This window comes from Poecilia formosa, unplaced genomic scaffold (genome assembly GCF_000485575.1).
Source record: "Poecilia formosa unplaced genomic scaffold, Poecilia_formosa-5.1.2 Scaffold13, whole genome shotgun sequence".
NCBI classification, from domain to species: Eukaryota; Metazoa; Chordata; class Actinopteri; order Cyprinodontiformes; family Poeciliidae; genus Poecilia; species Poecilia formosa.
This window is the reverse complement of record NW_006799952.1, coordinates 3,919,919-3,938,026: the sequence shown is the minus strand read 5'-3', so window position 1 is coordinate 3,938,026 and position 18,108 is coordinate 3,919,919. Positions and strand designations below refer to the sequence as shown.

The 18,108-nt window shown below is 38.3% G+C and overlaps 1 protein-coding gene across 6 annotated transcripts; it reads right to left on the bottom strand.

The window, feature by feature from the left end:
• Positions 1-1,232: 1,232 nt before the first annotated feature.
• ppp6r2b (protein phosphatase 6, regulatory subunit 2b) lies at positions 1,233-17,209 on the bottom strand. 6 transcript variants are annotated; one of them, XM_016668182.1, is made up of 26 exons: positions 16,859-17,209; positions 14,194-14,331; positions 13,924-14,079; positions 13,719-13,817; positions 13,257-13,443; positions 12,186-12,323; positions 12,040-12,105; positions 11,777-11,889; positions 11,592-11,705; positions 11,314-11,434; positions 11,049-11,210; positions 10,240-10,473; positions 10,062-10,126; positions 9,866-9,981; positions 9,696-9,781; positions 9,544-9,621; positions 9,364-9,461; positions 9,224-9,281; positions 8,972-9,093; positions 8,406-8,551; positions 8,157-8,313; positions 7,689-7,771; positions 6,199-6,409; positions 5,980-6,003; positions 4,652-4,786; positions 1,233-3,616 (listed from the first exon to the last, which is right to left on the bottom strand). In XM_016668182.1, exons 3-26 carry the CDS (start codon positions 14,049-14,051, stop codon positions 3,583-3,585), a joined length of 2,775 nt encoding a protein of 924 aa, XP_016523668.1. In that variant the 5' UTR covers positions 14,052-14,079; positions 14,194-14,331; positions 16,859-17,209; the 3' UTR covers positions 1,233-3,582. The 6 variants fall into 6 exon arrangements, with proteins under 6 accessions (XP_016523668.1, XP_016523664.1, XP_016523666.1 ...); XM_016668178.1 differs by having other exon boundaries at positions 8,406-8,578; positions 16,859-17,208; XM_016668180.1 differs by having other exon boundaries at positions 7,689-7,768; positions 8,406-8,578; positions 16,859-17,207.
• Between the last annotated feature and the right edge of the window lie 899 nt (positions 17,210-18,108).

The window sequence follows — 18,108 nt, the reverse complement described above, 5'->3', positions numbered from 1 at the left end:
CTGTGCGGATGTTTGCCTTTCTTGGGAACAGAAAAGTTGGTCAAAGGAAATAAGAAGATGGATGAATGTAAATACACTTTTTGGGGGAGATGAAGACTTGAAACGGAGGCAGATGTTTGTCTTCCAACAGGATAACAACTCAAGACATAAAGCAAAAGATCTTTATGTTTAGACCTAAATAAAACTGAGAAACAGTGGCTAGACTTGAAATTTGTTGAGGGAAAAAAGGACAAGAAATTCAGTCAATAGATTTGCAAAGCTAGAAGAGACATACCCCCCCAAAAACAAAAGCTGTAATGGAAGCAAAAAGTAGTTCTGCAAAGTAAAGATTCAGATGCGCTGAATGTAAATGAACTCCACAATTTTCAGATTTTTCTTAGCTAAAAGAACAGAAAGCATAATTTTCCTTCTGCTTTACATGTATTCAACAAATTCTTCTGTCATGAAATCCAAGTAAAATACACTGTTTGTAAAACGTGCTAATGAAAAAGATCAGTGGGTATGAATACTTTGCAAGGCACTGTTTATACTAGATCATGGATTTAAAGATTTAGATTTTGTTTTTTAATTAAATTTTAGGACATGAACCCACGGAGGTAAATGAGGCTAATGTGCAAATTTAATGGCACTCAAAATCGAACCATATCCTACCACATTGCAACATACCCGTTATACTCCAACACATACAAACACTTTGGGTCCGACGTGGTTTTTAACTTTGATTAAAGAAGGTTTGGAATATTCCGACCCTGTACACAGCTATTTGCCTTTAACCCTGACATGACGCAAACCTCAATTTCTGAGAACTTCAAACAGCCCAAACGTCCTGGACAGATGAAAGTGAAAAGTTGTAATTGAAGTCGATTCTTCAAATACTTTCTTTTTGACTCAAGTCTATACGCTTCTTCTGCTCTTAACGATACCGTATGACTTTGGCGGGAGGGAGAGGGGAACGGAGAGGGAGGATCAAAAAGAGGCTGCGTTTGATAAATCTAGATGAGTAAGACCACTGCAAGAAAGCAGATATGAGGCTCAGCTATGCCACTGGAGGGAAGACGCACTTTGGCAGAGAGCAATGAAGGAAAAAACAAAACAAAACAAACAAAAAAAAAAACTACAGTATCTACATGGTTTGCTTTTTCAAGTCCAACTCCCCCTGCCTCTTTGAGCAGGGAATAACAAGGTGGCACCTCAAGTACAACTCAGGCAAGTCCCTTAAAAAAAGTGTTTTTTTTTCCAAAAATAAATATAGCAATCACTCAGGAGACATGTATGCAATTAAAGTCAACTCCTACCCTGAGAAAGAGGAAAAACAAAACAAAAACAAAAAAACCTGAATGGATTATTCTGGTTTATAACGACTCAGGTCAAGTTTTTTTAAATTAATTTTATAAAGGTTTTATCAAGCATTGATAAAACAGTTCATCTTAAAAGAACTGTTTTTGAGATAAAAGATTTAGACTAAGACACCCCTAGTTCTCTTGATCGAGGAATCATTTTATGTATGCGATTGATCAAAAACATGTTACACTCGTAAGGCTTTCAAGAAACTTAAACCTCTACTCCCTGTCACTTTGCTTCATTATCAATTCAAATTTCTATTTTGAACAGACGCATTGAAATTTCGTCCTTTTATACTGCAACTGTGTATCAGAAATTACTACTCATGTATTTAAGCCATGGCAAATAAGTTTACTTTTTGTTGTAAGTTTTTGGAAGAAATATTTGAATAAGTGTGAGAAAAATATGTTCAAATCTCATCAATTTATGAAAACTTACTCAACTCCGTTGTATTTTTTTTTTTTAACTTTTTTTTGGTTACTCATTGGCCACCAATGATTACTGATTACGATGCATGATGAAAGAAAAACAAAAATAAAAATTATTTTGAACTATAAAATCTTTTTCCTTGCTGTAGACTATTTTAAGTTGCGAGTTGTTAAAAGGGATTCAAGACACCCAGCGATGGGAATGAAGCGAAGGCAATATTTCATTACAAAATGTCTAACTGGCAAAGATCAAAACCTTATTTTTAGTAAAGTAGCCAAAAAAAAAAAATAAAAAATTTAACTGGGGAAAGTCAGTTCAAATAACACTTTTTGTTGTTTTCGAGTTCCGAATATCTCATTTTCCACTCTATATAAATCTTTCAAGTGAAAAGTTAAAGCAAATGTTTCACTCTGAGAAATGATAATGAAAAAAAAAACAAAACAAAAAACAAACTTGAGTTGTAAGTAACCAGAATCATCTTTTATGTAACATTTTTGCGGAAGACATCCTGCAGACTGCCGACATGCATTCACATCATGCTCAGTCCTATGCTTCTACATAGGAAGCAAGTAGCAAAGAAACAGGAACTGATGCTGGCCCGTCAACAAAAAACAGACGTCATTATTGCCTTTCAACAGAACACACACACATAAATACACTCGCGCACACTGCAACCTGCAAAACAACCTCATTTCCATACACCGGATTTATTCCAAAAATAGATATAATAATGTTTATATATAATGTTTACATTTATGTTACGTTTACATAATACCAAGTATAGCCACAACCTAATACAGGTTCAAAATTCACAATATTACATTGAAACACCTCTGAAGGGTGGCATGAACAGGTATGTGCACATCATCACCATGTGTTCTTTTTTTTATTTTTTATTTTTTTTGCATGTGTTAGTGGATATGGTTGTTGATACATGTGTGTATGGAACTGTGTGTAAGTGTGTGTTACACAGGTGTGCTTTCTTTGTATCTGCATACCTCTCCTTAAACCTGAGATTACGCTCCGTAACAGACAGAGCTCGACACACACACACAAACACATGGCTACAGACACATGTATGCAAAGCGCGCGCACGCACGCACACGCACACACACACACACACACACACACACACACATTTCTAAATTATGGGTTTTTCAGAAGTGAATCGTGATTCTCTCAAAATCCAATACTTTAAATGCAAAGACCATTTGTTTCTCAAGTGATTACAGCTAATGAAAACAGACTGAGAACAATTGAAGCAGCAAAAAAAAAAAAAATTCCTTATAATAAAATGTCTGCGTTTAATTTTCTAAAGTCAGAGGTGGTGAAATTGGCAACTAGCCAAGCATCTTGGCTGATTATTACAAATGTAGCTCTCATTACTAAAGTGTAAACAGTCAAATCCTGTGCTACAAAAAAAAAACAAAAAAAAAAAAACAATCATTGTGGCTTGATTTCAAGAGCAACAAATAGACAGATCCAAATAATCTAAGATTCTGAGTTAAAAGAAGTTGAATTTGGCTGCCTGACACAATGAAATGCTCTACAGTACCCAGGTCGCCTCCTCGAAGCTTTTTAGTTGTAATTATGTCATGAAGGCGCATACGAGACATCAATACTACCCATGGGTGGATGTCTACTTTCCAGCATCAGTGCTGTTTGATCCCAGAACAGACGATCTTTATTCACTTACATGTCTTCAGACAACAAAAGGGCATTGGGGTTCTGCTAACCGGAAGCAAAAAAGGGGGCATGGCTGCGCGTTGGAAAAAAAAAAAAGAGTGGGAAACGTGGGCCTGTGCTGCGGTGCTAGGCCGGTCCATTAGCAGGGGACTGCATCTCTCTGTAATGCAAAAAGCAGAGAGAACATGAATTTGAAGATATTTTTTCTAATGTGCTGCTGGCTTACAACATGTCAGTTTGTATTTACATCAACCTTTGTGTGTAAACAAAGAAAACAAAATGCTTGCCTTTTCATAACAATATGGGTCAGCAGGTCAAATTGAACTAGGATTAAAATAAGATCAAGATCTCACACCGTTTGTAGAATGGCAGGGTTTTTATGCAAGTTAAGAAACTTAAACAAATTTAATCATGTGAATCTATCCAACCAATTACAGTTAACTTACAAATCATTTTAAGAAATATGATCTTTAAATATTCCACATATTAAGGCAACATGCTAAGTTAAGCTTTTACTTTTGAAAAGGCCATGTTATAAGCACAGTAATTTCTCCTTTATGGTAAGCAAAATGCAGCCAAGAAATGTGGCCAGACCGAAGTGATTAAATTACACACAATAATTCATCCATTAAGACAAACAATTACCGATTATGGAACTATGCACCACTCCTGTTTCTGAAGGACTGTGTTCCCACAGATCGGTGCATTGCTGAGTTTCACTGAGCAGCACAAATTGTTTTGCACAACATGGTAGAAGCTGGTTTCAAACAGAGAGGACGGCTGCTGCCGTGACCACAGACTTGGTGTAGATGCTGATAAAATGCTAAAAGCTTTCATTAGACATAACCATTCATGGAGCATATTGTTCATATTTATTCCAGATGATAAATACCTCAAAGCCGAATTTCCAACATCAGGACAAAGCACAAATCAGGACTCAAGTCTATGAACTGATTTTTTTTTTTTTTTATTAATTTAACTGATTGTTTTTTTTTAATTATTACTGTGTTAATGTTTTTAATAGCCTATCAAGAAGAGACAAGGATGAGTCAGGTTGACATACCACCACATCGAGATAAAGCTGACTGGCACGACAGACAGACAGCGGCTCTACTCCTGCATTTAACAGAATGTAACCTTGTGTTTGTTGATCTCACCTCTCCCTGAGAAATATGTATAAAGAGCAAACACTCACTGTTTGACATCGGCCGACTGGTTGGTTGGACTGGCGGTAACTGTGCTAGAGCCGTTTCCATGTTTCTTTTCTTTTTCATCTTCTTTGTCTTTTTCCTTGATTGATAGTCCATCTATAGGCACCTTATCTCCTTCACTGAAAAACAACAAAGCAATGTGTAGGTGAAATAAAAAAAATAATAATAATAATCAAAACACTGTCAAGAAAGTCTCTTGTACATAGATTGTTTTACTTTTTTCCCCTCGTCTTACAGTGATGTAAGAAAGTATTAATGTCTCCTAATCTTTTTCATCCCCCCCCCACCCCCATTTAAAAAAACATAAAACTTAAAGGTGCTTTATTGGGATTTAATGTGACAGACTTTAACAAAAGCAGTGTCTAAATTGTGACGTGGAAAGAAAATGATACACAGCTTACTGAATTTTTATAAAAAAAGAAAAATAAAAGTATGCTGTGCTATTGATTCAATACATCTAAAACAATATTTTGCAAAAGCATCTTTTGGAGCAGTTATACCAGAAAGACTATCCGATTTTTTCTTACCATATTTACACCTCAAGAAGGACAGCAACGCAGCCTGTTTAGATGGATGCATGTGTCTTTGAAGGTTTGCTACACTGCTTGGATTGAGATTTTGTAAAATGTAAAAAAAAAAAAAAAAAAACATAATTTCTTTTGATTCACAATAATGCACTATTTTGTTAGTCTATCACATAAAATACATCAAGGTTTGCAATTGTGATCTTAAAAAATGTGGAAAAGTTTAAGGGTTATGAATGCATTTATCATCTTCTCTGGGCATTTGTCTCTAATGTGCTCATAGCAACCCACTAAAGTGATTCTGCAACACACACAGGGCTCAAAATAATCAGTCAGCTAGGAGAGGGTGTGTGTTGATGTTCTTTAGTTTAAAGTAGCATCTAATGAATTGTAGCATGCTCTTTGGTGCACTGTTAGTCATTTCCTAATGAACCAATCTGTTAGAATGTCAATCAACTGAAATGGTGGCACTTTGCTGATAGCATGCTACCTGACAGACTGTTGGTTGTATGCAGCTCTACACAAAAAACGCAAAGTTCATAAATCGAATACAATCTCATAATCTGTTCCAGCAGTAAGCTTCATGTTCTGGAGAAATCCTCAAATAAGAAGTGTCCTGGATAAAAAGTCGTAGGTTAGTGCATGTTCTGTGCGAGTTAGAATTAACAAGAATGCCAAAATGGAAATATCACTCCACGTCCTGGGAAATGCAACGAGCAAATAAGAGCATTTTAAATCCATCAGGACGACATTCCATACGTCGCACAGGCACCTACAGTACAACATACCGTTTGAATGCCGGTCGGAAAACTCTGGAACGAAGGGGACACGAGAAAGGAGGGGACACAAGGTAGGAGAATGATAACAGGGAGGATGAAGAGGTAAAAATTGTGAAGAAAAGAAATTTTAGAATAGAGGGCAAAAAAGTCTCTGGGTGGAAAACAGCAAGACAAGGTGGACACACCAGACAGAGCAGCTGCTTGTTCTCTGTGCATGAGAATGAGTACCTTGTGAAGACTGCCCTCTCATTTTTGGCATCCACAGTCAGCCGGATAGTCTCCTTCCCTGCACCTGTGGTGATGGTCTCCGTGGTGACCGTCTCACTGGAAGTGGACTCTGTCTTTCCTTCCTCTTCATCGCTGTCTGAGCTGCTGGAGGAGGAACTGTCCGATGCCACAAGAGGAGCTTTTCTTGCCACACAAGCACTCCACACACATGCTGCGAAGGAAAGACAAAAAAAAAAGTCTGTCTTAAACTAAGATTGTCATTTAAAACAAAAAAAAAAAAAAAACATAGTTAACATAATTCAGATAAAACTACATGGCATCAACCAATGCATGGCATCCACATGCTTCATCATGTTGTAAAACCAGAGTGGTTTATCGCTCCTTAAGGATGGTTTCATCTTTCTTTCATGAAAGTAAACATTTGTCAATCTCTAGACCTTTGGCCACAACTGCAGAGTAAGAGCAGGTTTTCGGAGCATGTAGCAACCAGTAAAGCGCTGCTGAAGTTTCTTAATATGCATTGGTGCAGTGGTTCCCAAACTTTTTCTCCTGGGCCCCCTAGTGGTTTCCAAACTATTTCTGGGCCCCCCCCCCATGGGATACAAATCGCTGTCTGGTTGAACGATGTGTGTGAGCAAAGGGAGTGGGGGGTGGATTCTTAGAGACCCCCCAACCCCCAAAAAAGGGGGTGGGGGTCTGCCGGGGCAGAGTATACTCCAGATGAACAAGGGGGGGAATCAACTTTTGGGGGGGCAAAATGAATTGTAGCTGAACATAGACAACAACACCAGTAGCCTACAAGCTACTTGTTAACAAGCTTAAGGTGCTGTTTTGATATTAGCTAGTCATCTTTTAGCTAACATTACCTGCATCCAACAGCTTTACTCAACAGTCGGTTAGTTTGGGGGGAAAACTGTGAAAAGTTCTTTGCGTTTTGCTGGTTTGCTGCCATAATTCTAACACACCTGCGTAGCTCTGCACAGCAGCAGGTCTCCTTCACTGCTGCACAGGTGGAAACCCAGCGCGAGCGTAGCGCTCATGTTGCGTTTAAAGGCGGCTCGGAAAAACAGGTTACCACATGTTAACAACGGATTAAACAGTTTTAACTGCTGATAAAAGTGACAGAAGACACAGATATGGGAAGTGGGGAAGCCCCTATTGTATCAAATTGACAGAGGAATAACAGAGAGTTGGCCATTCAAAGGTGTTTTTTTTGTTTGTTTTTTTTTTCATCCAGACGGCTTCCCGTGCCCCCCCTGCAATGGCACGGCGCCCCCACTAGGGGGCACGCCCCACAATTTGGGAACCTCTGCATTGGTGTATGCATGACGCTATGTGGTTGTGCAGATGGTTCTTAAGATGCTGTAATGCTGGAGCCAGTAAGTGCATAGCCACATGCATAGTTGTAAAAAGTGCTGCACATGCCAGGTACCTGTCAGGGATTATATAACTCAATTTATCATTTGAACAGCCATTCTGCATCAACTCACGGTTGGGGTTTGGTTTGGTGCTGTCTGAACCGCTGAGGTCCGAGTCCACAGGAGAGCTGCATCTGGGGCCCGTTTCAGAGCTGCTGGACATTTAATCATCAAACATAAAAGCCTAACTCACATGCATAACTCAGACAAAATTTAAAAGTCAGAGTTAATTTGTGTCCTTCATAACCTTGTTGAAGTGCATATATTTGTAAAGGAAAGTAATTTTTTTAACAGCAAAATTTTCTCAATACCATCAGTTATCACTAATGTGAAGGAACTAATATTACTGGTGTCAGTTTGTGATATCGCAAAAAGATAGTTGAAATTAGATTATTCTATCTAACCAAAATTAATGACATACAATATTTTTTCAGATTTAAAGGCTAAGGTAAAATTAATAATTCAGTACAGGTGACAAGCAAAATGAAGGCATTTAAAAAAAAAATTACTCCAACTATATTTTAAACTAAGAAAACTCACCAACAGAAAGGCTGAAAATCTGTGAACTTGGCCCACCCTTTATCTTCCGTCTCTGTTGCAGCTGGCTGGGAGACCGGAGCGTCCCAGGGGGAAAACGCTGCTCCAGCCGCAGGAGCTGTGGAGTTCACCTCTCCAAAGTCTGCAACCCAGTCAGAACCTGATAAAAAAAAAAAAAAAAAAGAGTAAAAGACACTAACTCTGATACTATCTTACACTGTACAAATGTTGCAACATGAACATATATCTTACTTGGAGGTGCACCTGTCTGGCCCTGGCTTGAAAACGGATCAAATTCGTCTTTATTGTCTTCCTCCTCAGAATCAGAGTCTGCAGGTCTGTCAGGAGCGTCGGTGCTGGAAGCTGCTGTCCTCTCACACGTCTGACTGGCTGCTTGGCTTTGGGAGGAAGGGGAGCCACCGAACCTTATCAAAAACAAAACTATACACTTAAATATGTCTATGCAAGCTAATACAGAAATTTCATATTTAGAATAAAGCATTTGAAGGTTTTCCCATTTTTCTAAGTTTACGACAACAAGCTTCAATGTATTTTGAGTGAATTTGATGTGGTTCATCGCCACAAAATAGCAAATAAGGGGAGTCAAAAAACTATGCAAGTTTTTTTTTTTTTTTATCTTTGTTTGCAAATATAAATTTAGAATCAGTTTTCTACCACACAGAGTTTTGCATCATTTTTTTCTTCCACTCCAAATTTATACACATCTTATTTAACCATTATAAAACACTATGATGTTTGTGGCTAAGGGAATGCAAATATCAAGCATTGTACTGAAATTAATAGAGGATTGTGTCAACCTGTTTCTTGACTTTGTTTGTGCTGCATAGTTGATTTCTTTTTCCTCCCATATGTCTTCTTCATCATCATCAAAAGGCTGTATCCTTTCTTTAGAACAGGCCTCAAACACAGCTGTGTTGGCCTGCAAAAAATAGGGCTACATTTTCAATACAGCATCAGGAGTAAGTATTCTCTTTGATCCCAAGAAGTTTGAAAAAAAAAAAAAAAAAGCAAGAAAGATCAAAAGGTATGAACGATATAAATACACTCACGGTGTCATGGCCTGCATCAATGTTGATATTGATCTCAGCAATCCGGTCAAACGTTGCACTGAAACGAAAAAGAATCACCCAGTCAGCACAGAAACTACTGAGCTGATTGGAGCAAAGAGAACAGGCGTCAGTTCATTTACCCAATGTTGTCGTCATGATCCGTGAACTCATCGTCATTAAAGCCAAACTGATCTACAAAGTTAGCCGTCATCTGCTGGATCTGATAGTCTGAAAAGGCCTTAAAGACAAAACCGCAACAGTCAGAGCACAATGGATTATGCAACAAAACCAGATTATTTAGTCAGCTCATTCATGTATACCTGCTGCATTGTCAGCTCTTTAGGGAAGGGGCTCTCCATGTCATCCTCTGAAGAAGATCGAGGGTTTCCGGTTCCGACCTAAACGCATCAACATGGATAATTTAACTTTCTGCATTTGAATAAAAACACCTACTACATACTGTCGAACTTACCAGGTCTATGGTGTTTTTTCTATTGGTTTCTGACAGTGTGTGTTCCACAAAGGTTTCCCAGCGCCCTCTGTAGTCCTCTGGCAGCTCTGCATCCAGCAGAACAAATAATTTTAACATTTCTGCGTGAATGTGTACAATTAAAGCTTTGTTTGCATTACTATCAATCGTACCTGCGATAAGGTTACTGATTTGAGTGTGAACTGGGCCTTTTTCCAGGTTGTGCACCACAGTGTTGGCAATCCTTGTCAAATGTCCCATGTATCCTCTTCTCATGCCGCCTTCTGACCTGACCGAACACATTATACTTTTAAAATCTGGTTTTATGTTCATGATGCAAAATTTGATTATAATGCCAAAGGTCCTTACTGGATTTTATCATTCTCCTCCCAAGCCTCCAGAATCCTCTGGATAAGGTGGCAGTGTTGGAACAACTTTCAAGAGAAAGAAACATTTAGGTAATAAAACTCACAAAAAAAAAAAAGAAAAAAAAAAAGGTCATGTCATGTAGGTTGACTAAAAGATATCTGGAAACAAAGAGACTTACATGAGTCACCATTAAGTTGTGGGCAGAGTTGTCGGAGGTGACTGAAGGTTCAGAGGTTGGGGATTCACTTGTATTCTGCTCTTGAGGTGCGTCTGGAGAAGGCTTGGACTTATCCTGGGAACTGAAGCCGGTCTGCAGTCTCATTTCATGGGCACACGGCCGGACGATGGCAGCAACACAAAGCTCCGCTTGAAGGTGCAGGAAGTTGTTCCAGTTGTACTTAAAGAATAAGTCCTGAAAATGGCAGACATTTTACACATTACAAAAACACCTGCCTTTGTTTAATTATACTTTTTAATATATTAACACAACAAAATAATTCTCGACATTTTTTTTTAATTAACTGAATCATTTCTATTTAAATTGTCACAGACACATATTAATTCATTGATACAAAGTATTTAACTGTGACACGTTTGAACCATGATGCTGAAGTCATAACATTCTGCCCAATAAGCACCTAAAAACTACTACTAAATTCATGAATTGTTAATTCCATAGTTCTTGTTTGGGTCTAAATATCAAAAGAACAACAAATAAGTGTTTTTTCTTTAATATATATATATATATAAACATTAGTCTAAATGTGATAATCATGTAATTTAGAAGGAACAGGGATAATTGTAGGTTTTCTGTTTTAAACAAAAACAATCAGATCAGGTACTTTTATTAAAAATGTTTATGTATAAGTCATGAAGTTGTTAAAGCCTCATGTTTTTACTGGAGGTCATCAAACTGCAAGACTCTCCTAGCAGCTCATGCGTAATCTCCACAATTTGAGGATACTGTGCAACTACAGTGTGTCTCACCAGAAGGAGATCCATGGTATTGAGCCTGCAGAGCTCCTGAGCTACGACTGCATGGCTGGCAGAGCTGGTGTAAAGCAGAGAGGCCACGAGTCTGGCCACATGCAGGCGTGTGTTCCCCAGCGGTTCCTCCAGCACACCCAGAGTAGTCAGCATGGGATCTCGCTATAAAATCCATAAACGGCAGAGACTTTCAGATCCTATACATGGCGTGAATGTTTTTGGTTACCTGAATGACCTATGAATGATCTTTTCTGTGTTTCTGTACCTTAGGTGGTTCCAGAAGTAGCTGGTGAAAGTGAATTAGGTGTGGTTGAATAGCCAACAAAATGCTGCTGTTAATGGTGTAACTTCTCTCAAACCCCTGAGCATCCATGACACCATCCACCCTGTCATAAAAACGGAAGTTTAAACAGATTTATAAATGAAAACAAAATAAAAAAGGTGCATAAAACACAGATGAAACAATCAGTAGAGATCGATTAAAGTATAAGTAATCATTTGAAAATATGTGAAAATGCTTAAAATGAAATCAGAGTCTCTTACACAGGCCTACGGATCTCCAACAGGGTCAGAAGAACTTGAATCCCACTGACAATGCAGCTTTCAGCCCTCTCTCCTGAAAACATATTCTGAAGCAGCTGCTCGACACACTCCTGCCTGTAAAGACACACCGAAGCATGTTATCATCTCCACAATCAGGTCGGCGAGAGGAAAAGTCTGCGACTTACGATTCCAGCACAGCGAGCAGCGGGTCAGGCTGGGAAATCTCTTGCAGCTGACTGGCCTGATCTCTGCTGAGACGAATGATGTCACACAGTGTCTGAGAAGCGTTTGTCTGCCTCTGTGTAGAAAAAGAACAAAAAGAGAAAGAAGGAAAAAAAAACGAGGCAAAGATATTAGCCTTTTAACATTTTTCTCTCCTAAAAAACAATTTTAACTTTTATTTAAAAAAAAAAAAAAAAAAAACCAACAAAAAACTTTTCTCATCTACCTCTTCATCTCTCTCAGGGTGAATGAGCTCTATGAGTCTCTGGGCCAGTTTCTGTTCATTCAACCACTAAAAGGGGCAAATATTACAATGAATGACACAGCAGAGAATATTTGGATTAAAAACATTAAACAGGAAGCTTTGCTTACAGTGAGGGTCTCGAGCCGAAGTGGAGGTGGCTCCACACAGCTGATAAGGCGTAGCAGCACATCCATCATGGCAGACGTATCTATATGTTTCAGGACCAATGAAAGGAATCCTTCCTTTTTTCGCAGGAAACTGATGACCTGCACAGCACAGACATCAAACAAACTGATGTGACAACGTTTTGATGACGTACAGATGTGCAGAGTTGCTCTAAGCACATAAAAAGTGAACACGCTGCATTAGAGCTGCATTTTCAAGAAACGCACAACGGTGCAGTTGTAAAAGCCTTTGAAAAAAAAAAATGCTACTTGAGAACCTAATACACTAGAACAAAGTATTGCATGATTGCAAGTTGGCAGGAAAAATCTATATAGTTTTTATTCTCCCCCCCCGCCCCCCAACTGTACTAAGCGTTTGAATTTAGCACCAGCTACAAGAAAGCTTGTCAGAGCTTAACAAAAAAACCTTAGCTTAGACGTGCAAAGTTGCAAGCGACATATCCAAAATGACTTCCAGCACTACTGCAGCAAAAAAATGTTTCAGCCAGGTATTGCTCCAGGGAAGCTGAATACAAATGGAAAGCACTTTTTTTTTGTAAACCATGTATTCACATAACTTTGAAGTTATGAGTGACTTGGTCTATCTTATAAAATCTTAAGATATAAGGAAGTGTGTGGTTGTAAATGTGCCAAAATGTGAAAAGGTTTTACAGCCAATGCAGTAAACAGTGATTTCTAAAGTAAATTTATTCATGTAAACACAAGTCTCCATGTGAAATACGACTTTTTTTTTTTCCAACAGTTTCTTTAGGAATGTTTTACTTGTTGGAACTGCTGGATAATTTAACCAAGCAAATCTTGGCTTTTAAAATGAAAAATAATTTGAAAGCTGGCCCATCTGGATGTTCACATTTCAACAGCGGCAAAACTTGAAAGCCATCGCAGGTGACGCTTAATCTCCCTGTGAGCATTTTCATTTAAATCCAATCTGAATTCAATCACAGGGACACAGAATGTAGCCATCTCTGTCTATGATTATCTGCATTATTGTTGCAGTAGGCGTGTGTGTATTACCTGCTCAGTCTTCCGTGCTATTAGATTCCCAATTGTCTTGCTGAAGAAGGAGGCCAGGAGGGGGTTAAGCGGGGACGGCTGCTCCAGGAAAGCATACAGGTTTTCCAGCAGAGGCTCCTCATTTCCGAGCTTATCATTGATCACCCCTACATCACATGTCAGCAGCTCACATGCTATGTTTGGATACCTGAAAAAATGTTTTCAATAAAATCAATCAAGACAAAGTCAATCAGAAATGAGTGCTAATGTTGAGCACTTTAGTGCACAAGGTATGCTTAAATAAATATGACTTTGATTAATTTGAACTATTTTGCCTTCTTAAATGCATGTGAAAAGTTTAGTTGTGATATTTTTTTTTATTCAACCCTAATAAACTCTAGGATAAAGAGGCAAGTAAGCAATCCATTACTGTGTAAAGCCAGAAAAACTTTGCTTTTCCCTGCTTCACATGAAAACACTCACTTGAAACGTTTGGTCTCTTCTGCGCCAGCAGGGGGTTCTGTTGTAATCAAACGAACTAGCTCTTGCATGCATTGGTCCTGGCAGAAGAACTGGAGGAGTCTGTGAATCCATCACAGAACAATATGCTCAAGACAGCAGAGGCAGAGACTGTCGGCTTAAAAGTCACTTTAGAGTGCTAATGCGTATAGGGGATCAATAAATATACCTCCTGTTTTGGGCCTTGCACTCCTGCAGCACGTCTTCCTCGTCCATGAGCTCAGTGAGGGTGACATCCTCCTTGTCTAGCAAAGCCTCCAGATGAGAGGATGTGTGCAAGTCAAACTTCCAAAACATTGTTGGCGTCAGCAGATCTAAAATTTGGCTGCCGAACAGAGAGGGATGAGGTACAAAGCTTAGGAACATAGATTATTGGCAAGCACAAAGTCCCGCACTTGAATACATTTTAGAAACAAACAAATGGTATAAATTGTCTTACAGATGAACAAGGAGGAGCTCTCACTAAACAGCCATCTGCCTTATGATCAGAGCCCGGTCATCAATCGACATCTGCAGATTCACACACTCAAGTCACTCAGCAGCAGCAAACACACAAGCCCAGGAAACTGCCTTTGACCTGGTGAGGAAAGGGAATTTAGAAGACAGGAAATAAAGTCAGAAAGATATTCTCTCTGTCTTTAAGCTGAACCAAGGCTGAGCATTCTTCTGAGGGAGGAGCAGGAAGCACTGATTCTGCAACTGAACTATCAGTGCCTACTTGTGTATTGATATCACACAGTTTACTTTGAGGTTTCTCTGAAGACCCATCAGCAAACGTCAACTGGCTTCAAGACTGATAGAGATGGTTACTGAGAACTCTAGGAAGAAAACAAGAGGGGTCAGATAAAAATCTGAATTAGGGAGAAGACTCACTTATTCACCTCGTGGGATTGATCTTAATAAAACTGACAAGAACTTGGTGCCTTTTACAACCACAAGAATTTTACAACCACAAATAGCCAACACCTTTAAATGCAATCATCAGAGATGTCTACTACATACAAACTGAGGCTTAAAACAACTATCTAAGGCTGTATTTGCCTTTAGGCAACAATAAAAACAGAGCTACATAGATAACTTATAGAATTATAATTCTGTTATGTGGCAAGCAGCATGGAAGAAGTGAGCTTTTTTTGTTTTACAAAATCAAACATGTATTCTCAACTAGTTAAGTTGCAAATAGCTAACCCTTTCAAACACAAGATTTTATCTTGCTGCATTTGAGCCAGAGCTCTGACGATGTGGATGGAAGACCTGAAATAAAAAGCTGACAATGACAACCATCAACCTTTGAGCCGAGACAAAAACGCTCTTATTTATATTTGAATTTCTCATCTAAATGGTTTCTGTGCATATTCATCCAGTTGTAAAATTAGTTTACAACTTTAAATAGTCATAATTTTCCAGCACAGTAATGAGAAGCTGGTAGAGTAGGCAAAAAATTGTGCTCAAGTAGTAAGGTTACTTCAAAAATATTATTATTCAAGCATAAGAAGAAAAAAAAAAACAAGTAAAACTCCAAGTAATACTGTTGTAAATGTAACTCATTACTACTCACCTTTGACTACAGCACAGAATCCAGTCTGATATCATTATGCTTTAACTTACCCAAACAACGTCTCTCTTTCTGGCTGAAGAGCGACTGAATTTATTTTTTCTCTCTGTGTCTAGCTGATGTTGACTGCAACAGTGGTGAAATAGGAAGAAGGCACACACACTTTGGGATAAACTAATCAGATTTGGCTAAATCTATGTCTGTCTGCCTGTTGACCTTTTTTGTTGAAGTAGCAGATGATCCCCAAGTGCTGTAAGAAACTGTTGAAAAGAACATAATCCTTATGGACTTTATTAACCAAACTATATAAATTTTTGTTGTTTTATAACAGAGTGGTTTAAAATGATTGAAGATCTACTGAAGATCTATTTTAACTCATAAAACATCAACATGTTTTACAAGTCTAGTGTAATCCTGTGATGTAACAATGAAGGTCATGTCAGAGAGAAAGATGATGTCCAAGTAAAGGACAATATGCGTTATCTGAATGATGTACTGGCCACGCACAGTCTGAGCTTGTTGATTGTTGAGCAAAGGACTGATTCTGCCTTGATGCACTACATAAGAAAATCCTCCCTACATGTAGCCATCAGAGCATATACCTCCTCAAAATCATCACAAACACAGGCTGTCACCATGATGATAATGCTTTTTGCAAAGTATTGCAAACTTAAACAGAATACCGAGTAGTTTTGCATCCATTTGAATTTGATCCCATTTTTGTTCTACAACAATGTGTTTAAGAATTTGCATTAAAATAAACATTTAATCTGCCACAAACGGATGCACTCTAAAGAACTCTTGATTAGTTGCTTAATGTGATGTCATTGTTGTTTTATGAGTGTAATTTTTAGCCAACAAGTTCCAAATAAATACCAAAACAAATAGTAAAACTGACCATCCCATGTTGTTCTATATGAAAAAAAAACAGCCTGGTTGATTTTACTTATAGCTTGGTAGTTTTAACAAGTGTGTCTGTGATCTGATATGAGAAATAGAGCTTTTCCCAAAGGTGCAAAAGGCATTTTTAAATGAAGCTAAAACGAGAAAAAGCCGGACCGTGGTCAGCTTTCGGAGGCCTTTCAAGCACACTGAGTGCAGCTGTAAACTGTTAAGTATTCCCTGAAATATTGAACTAAATCTGAGTAACAACAATATCAGGGAAAATGTTCCTCAGCTAATCATACAACTTATCTTTTTCAGTGTGACCCATCGTTTAGCCCCGGTGTCTTTTCACACTTACCGTTCGTGCACATAAAGTAGCCCGCTAGCACAGCCTCCTTCGCTCTGCCGACGCTGCAAACTAATTTAATACGGTGGAGACATGGTGCATTTAGATCCTCAGCTAAGATAGAGCTGTTATTTATCACAGCTGCGGGCTACAGTGTGTTGTGAGACAACGTCCTCCTCGTTCAGACCTAGCTTCAGTGTCTTCCTCCGCCAAGTTAACGCAGCGAGGTAGCTCGAACAGTCTTGTTTTATATATGTATATATATATATATATATATACAGCGGACGCTGTTTCTTCCGAAACGCAACCGGTTCTTACCTCTGTATCATCTTTTCACCGGTCGTTATATGCAGGGCTGAACAACAGGAATTGGCGACTTCGGCTGTCAGATGAGTGTAAGGCCCATAGCAGCCTGTAAACTGCGTTGTTAGCCTAACATCCTACTACCCCTTTCCTGGCTGCAATGTCATTTACACTCCGTTACACGGCGGCTGAGCAGCCAAGAGGATGTGTTGACACACGGCGGCCAGAAAAGCGAAGCAGAAAAGCTGTTTGAAATTTAAAAATGGCGACTGACTAAGATGTCATCAAATGGTTGGCTGTAAATCAACTGTGTAAACATAAGTGTATTTTATTATTACTATTATTTTTTTATATATATATCTCCAGAGGCGTTGCTAGTAGCTAAGTGCATCGGAGAACGCCCCCTTCCTTTTTTAAGCAGCAATGCAGAAAAAAAAACAAACAAACAAAAAGTTAACAAACGAGTAAACTTTGAAATAAGTAGTTATACTTATAATCAGAAACCAAACCATTAATTAAAAACAAAAGATAAATTGGTGCACTGGTGGCACAATGATAACGTAGACAATTAATTCAGAATGATGCATTTGGCCAACACTTTTAGGAGTCCTAAAGCCATCTTTACTGCAAATAAACCTTATGACGATTTTGAAGATCAAGTTTTTGCACTCTTGCTCACACCTGAGTTTTTAATGCTTTCTTTGAGTTAATATATGAAAATAACGAGCTTAAGCATATCTGCACTTTCTTTAACAGTCAGTCTACTTGATCTCTGTTACCATTTCCCATCATCTCCAGTGCTTTTGATATTAACACTGAAAAAAAAATAAGCTCATAATTTTGTATCAGGGCAAACATGAATTGTATTTCTTTTGCTATTTATGCTATTTACAATTTTTAAAAAATGTCTGAACATTTGATCTTCATGCACAATAATCTAAAATCTAGCCAAAGGTGTGTGTTTTTTTTAGATTGTAACATGTTTCACAATGAAAACCTACATTTATATTGAAGGACTGGGCTTATATTTTTACTCCAGTTTACAATTCAGTCCTTGCTCAGTGTTCATTGTCTTCAGCCTAATCTGGTTAATATCAAGTTTTTGTCTATACATAACAATGAAAAGAGTGTTACTTCAACCACAGATTTCAATTAACAACTTGCCACAACTTTGTTTTGAGTCATGTAGATATTAAATGAGAGAAATTAACATTTTGTTTCTCTTGCATCACTACTTTGACAAAACATAAAGTTAGATAATTTGG

Coding starts and splice junctions, on each gene's coding strand:
- ppp6r2b (XM_016668178.1), bottom strand. CDS start 14,051: ATGTTTTGGAAGTTTGACTTGCACACATCCTCTCATCTGGAGGCTTTG. Junction 12,106..12,185: donor TTCGGCTCGAGACCCTCACT/GTAAGCAAAGCT, acceptor TGCCCCTTTTAG/TGGTTGAATGAACAGAAACT. Junction 9,982..10,061: donor GAGGAGAATGATAAAATCCA/GTAAGGACCTTT, acceptor GTGTTCGGTCAG/GTCAGAAGGCGGCATGAGAA.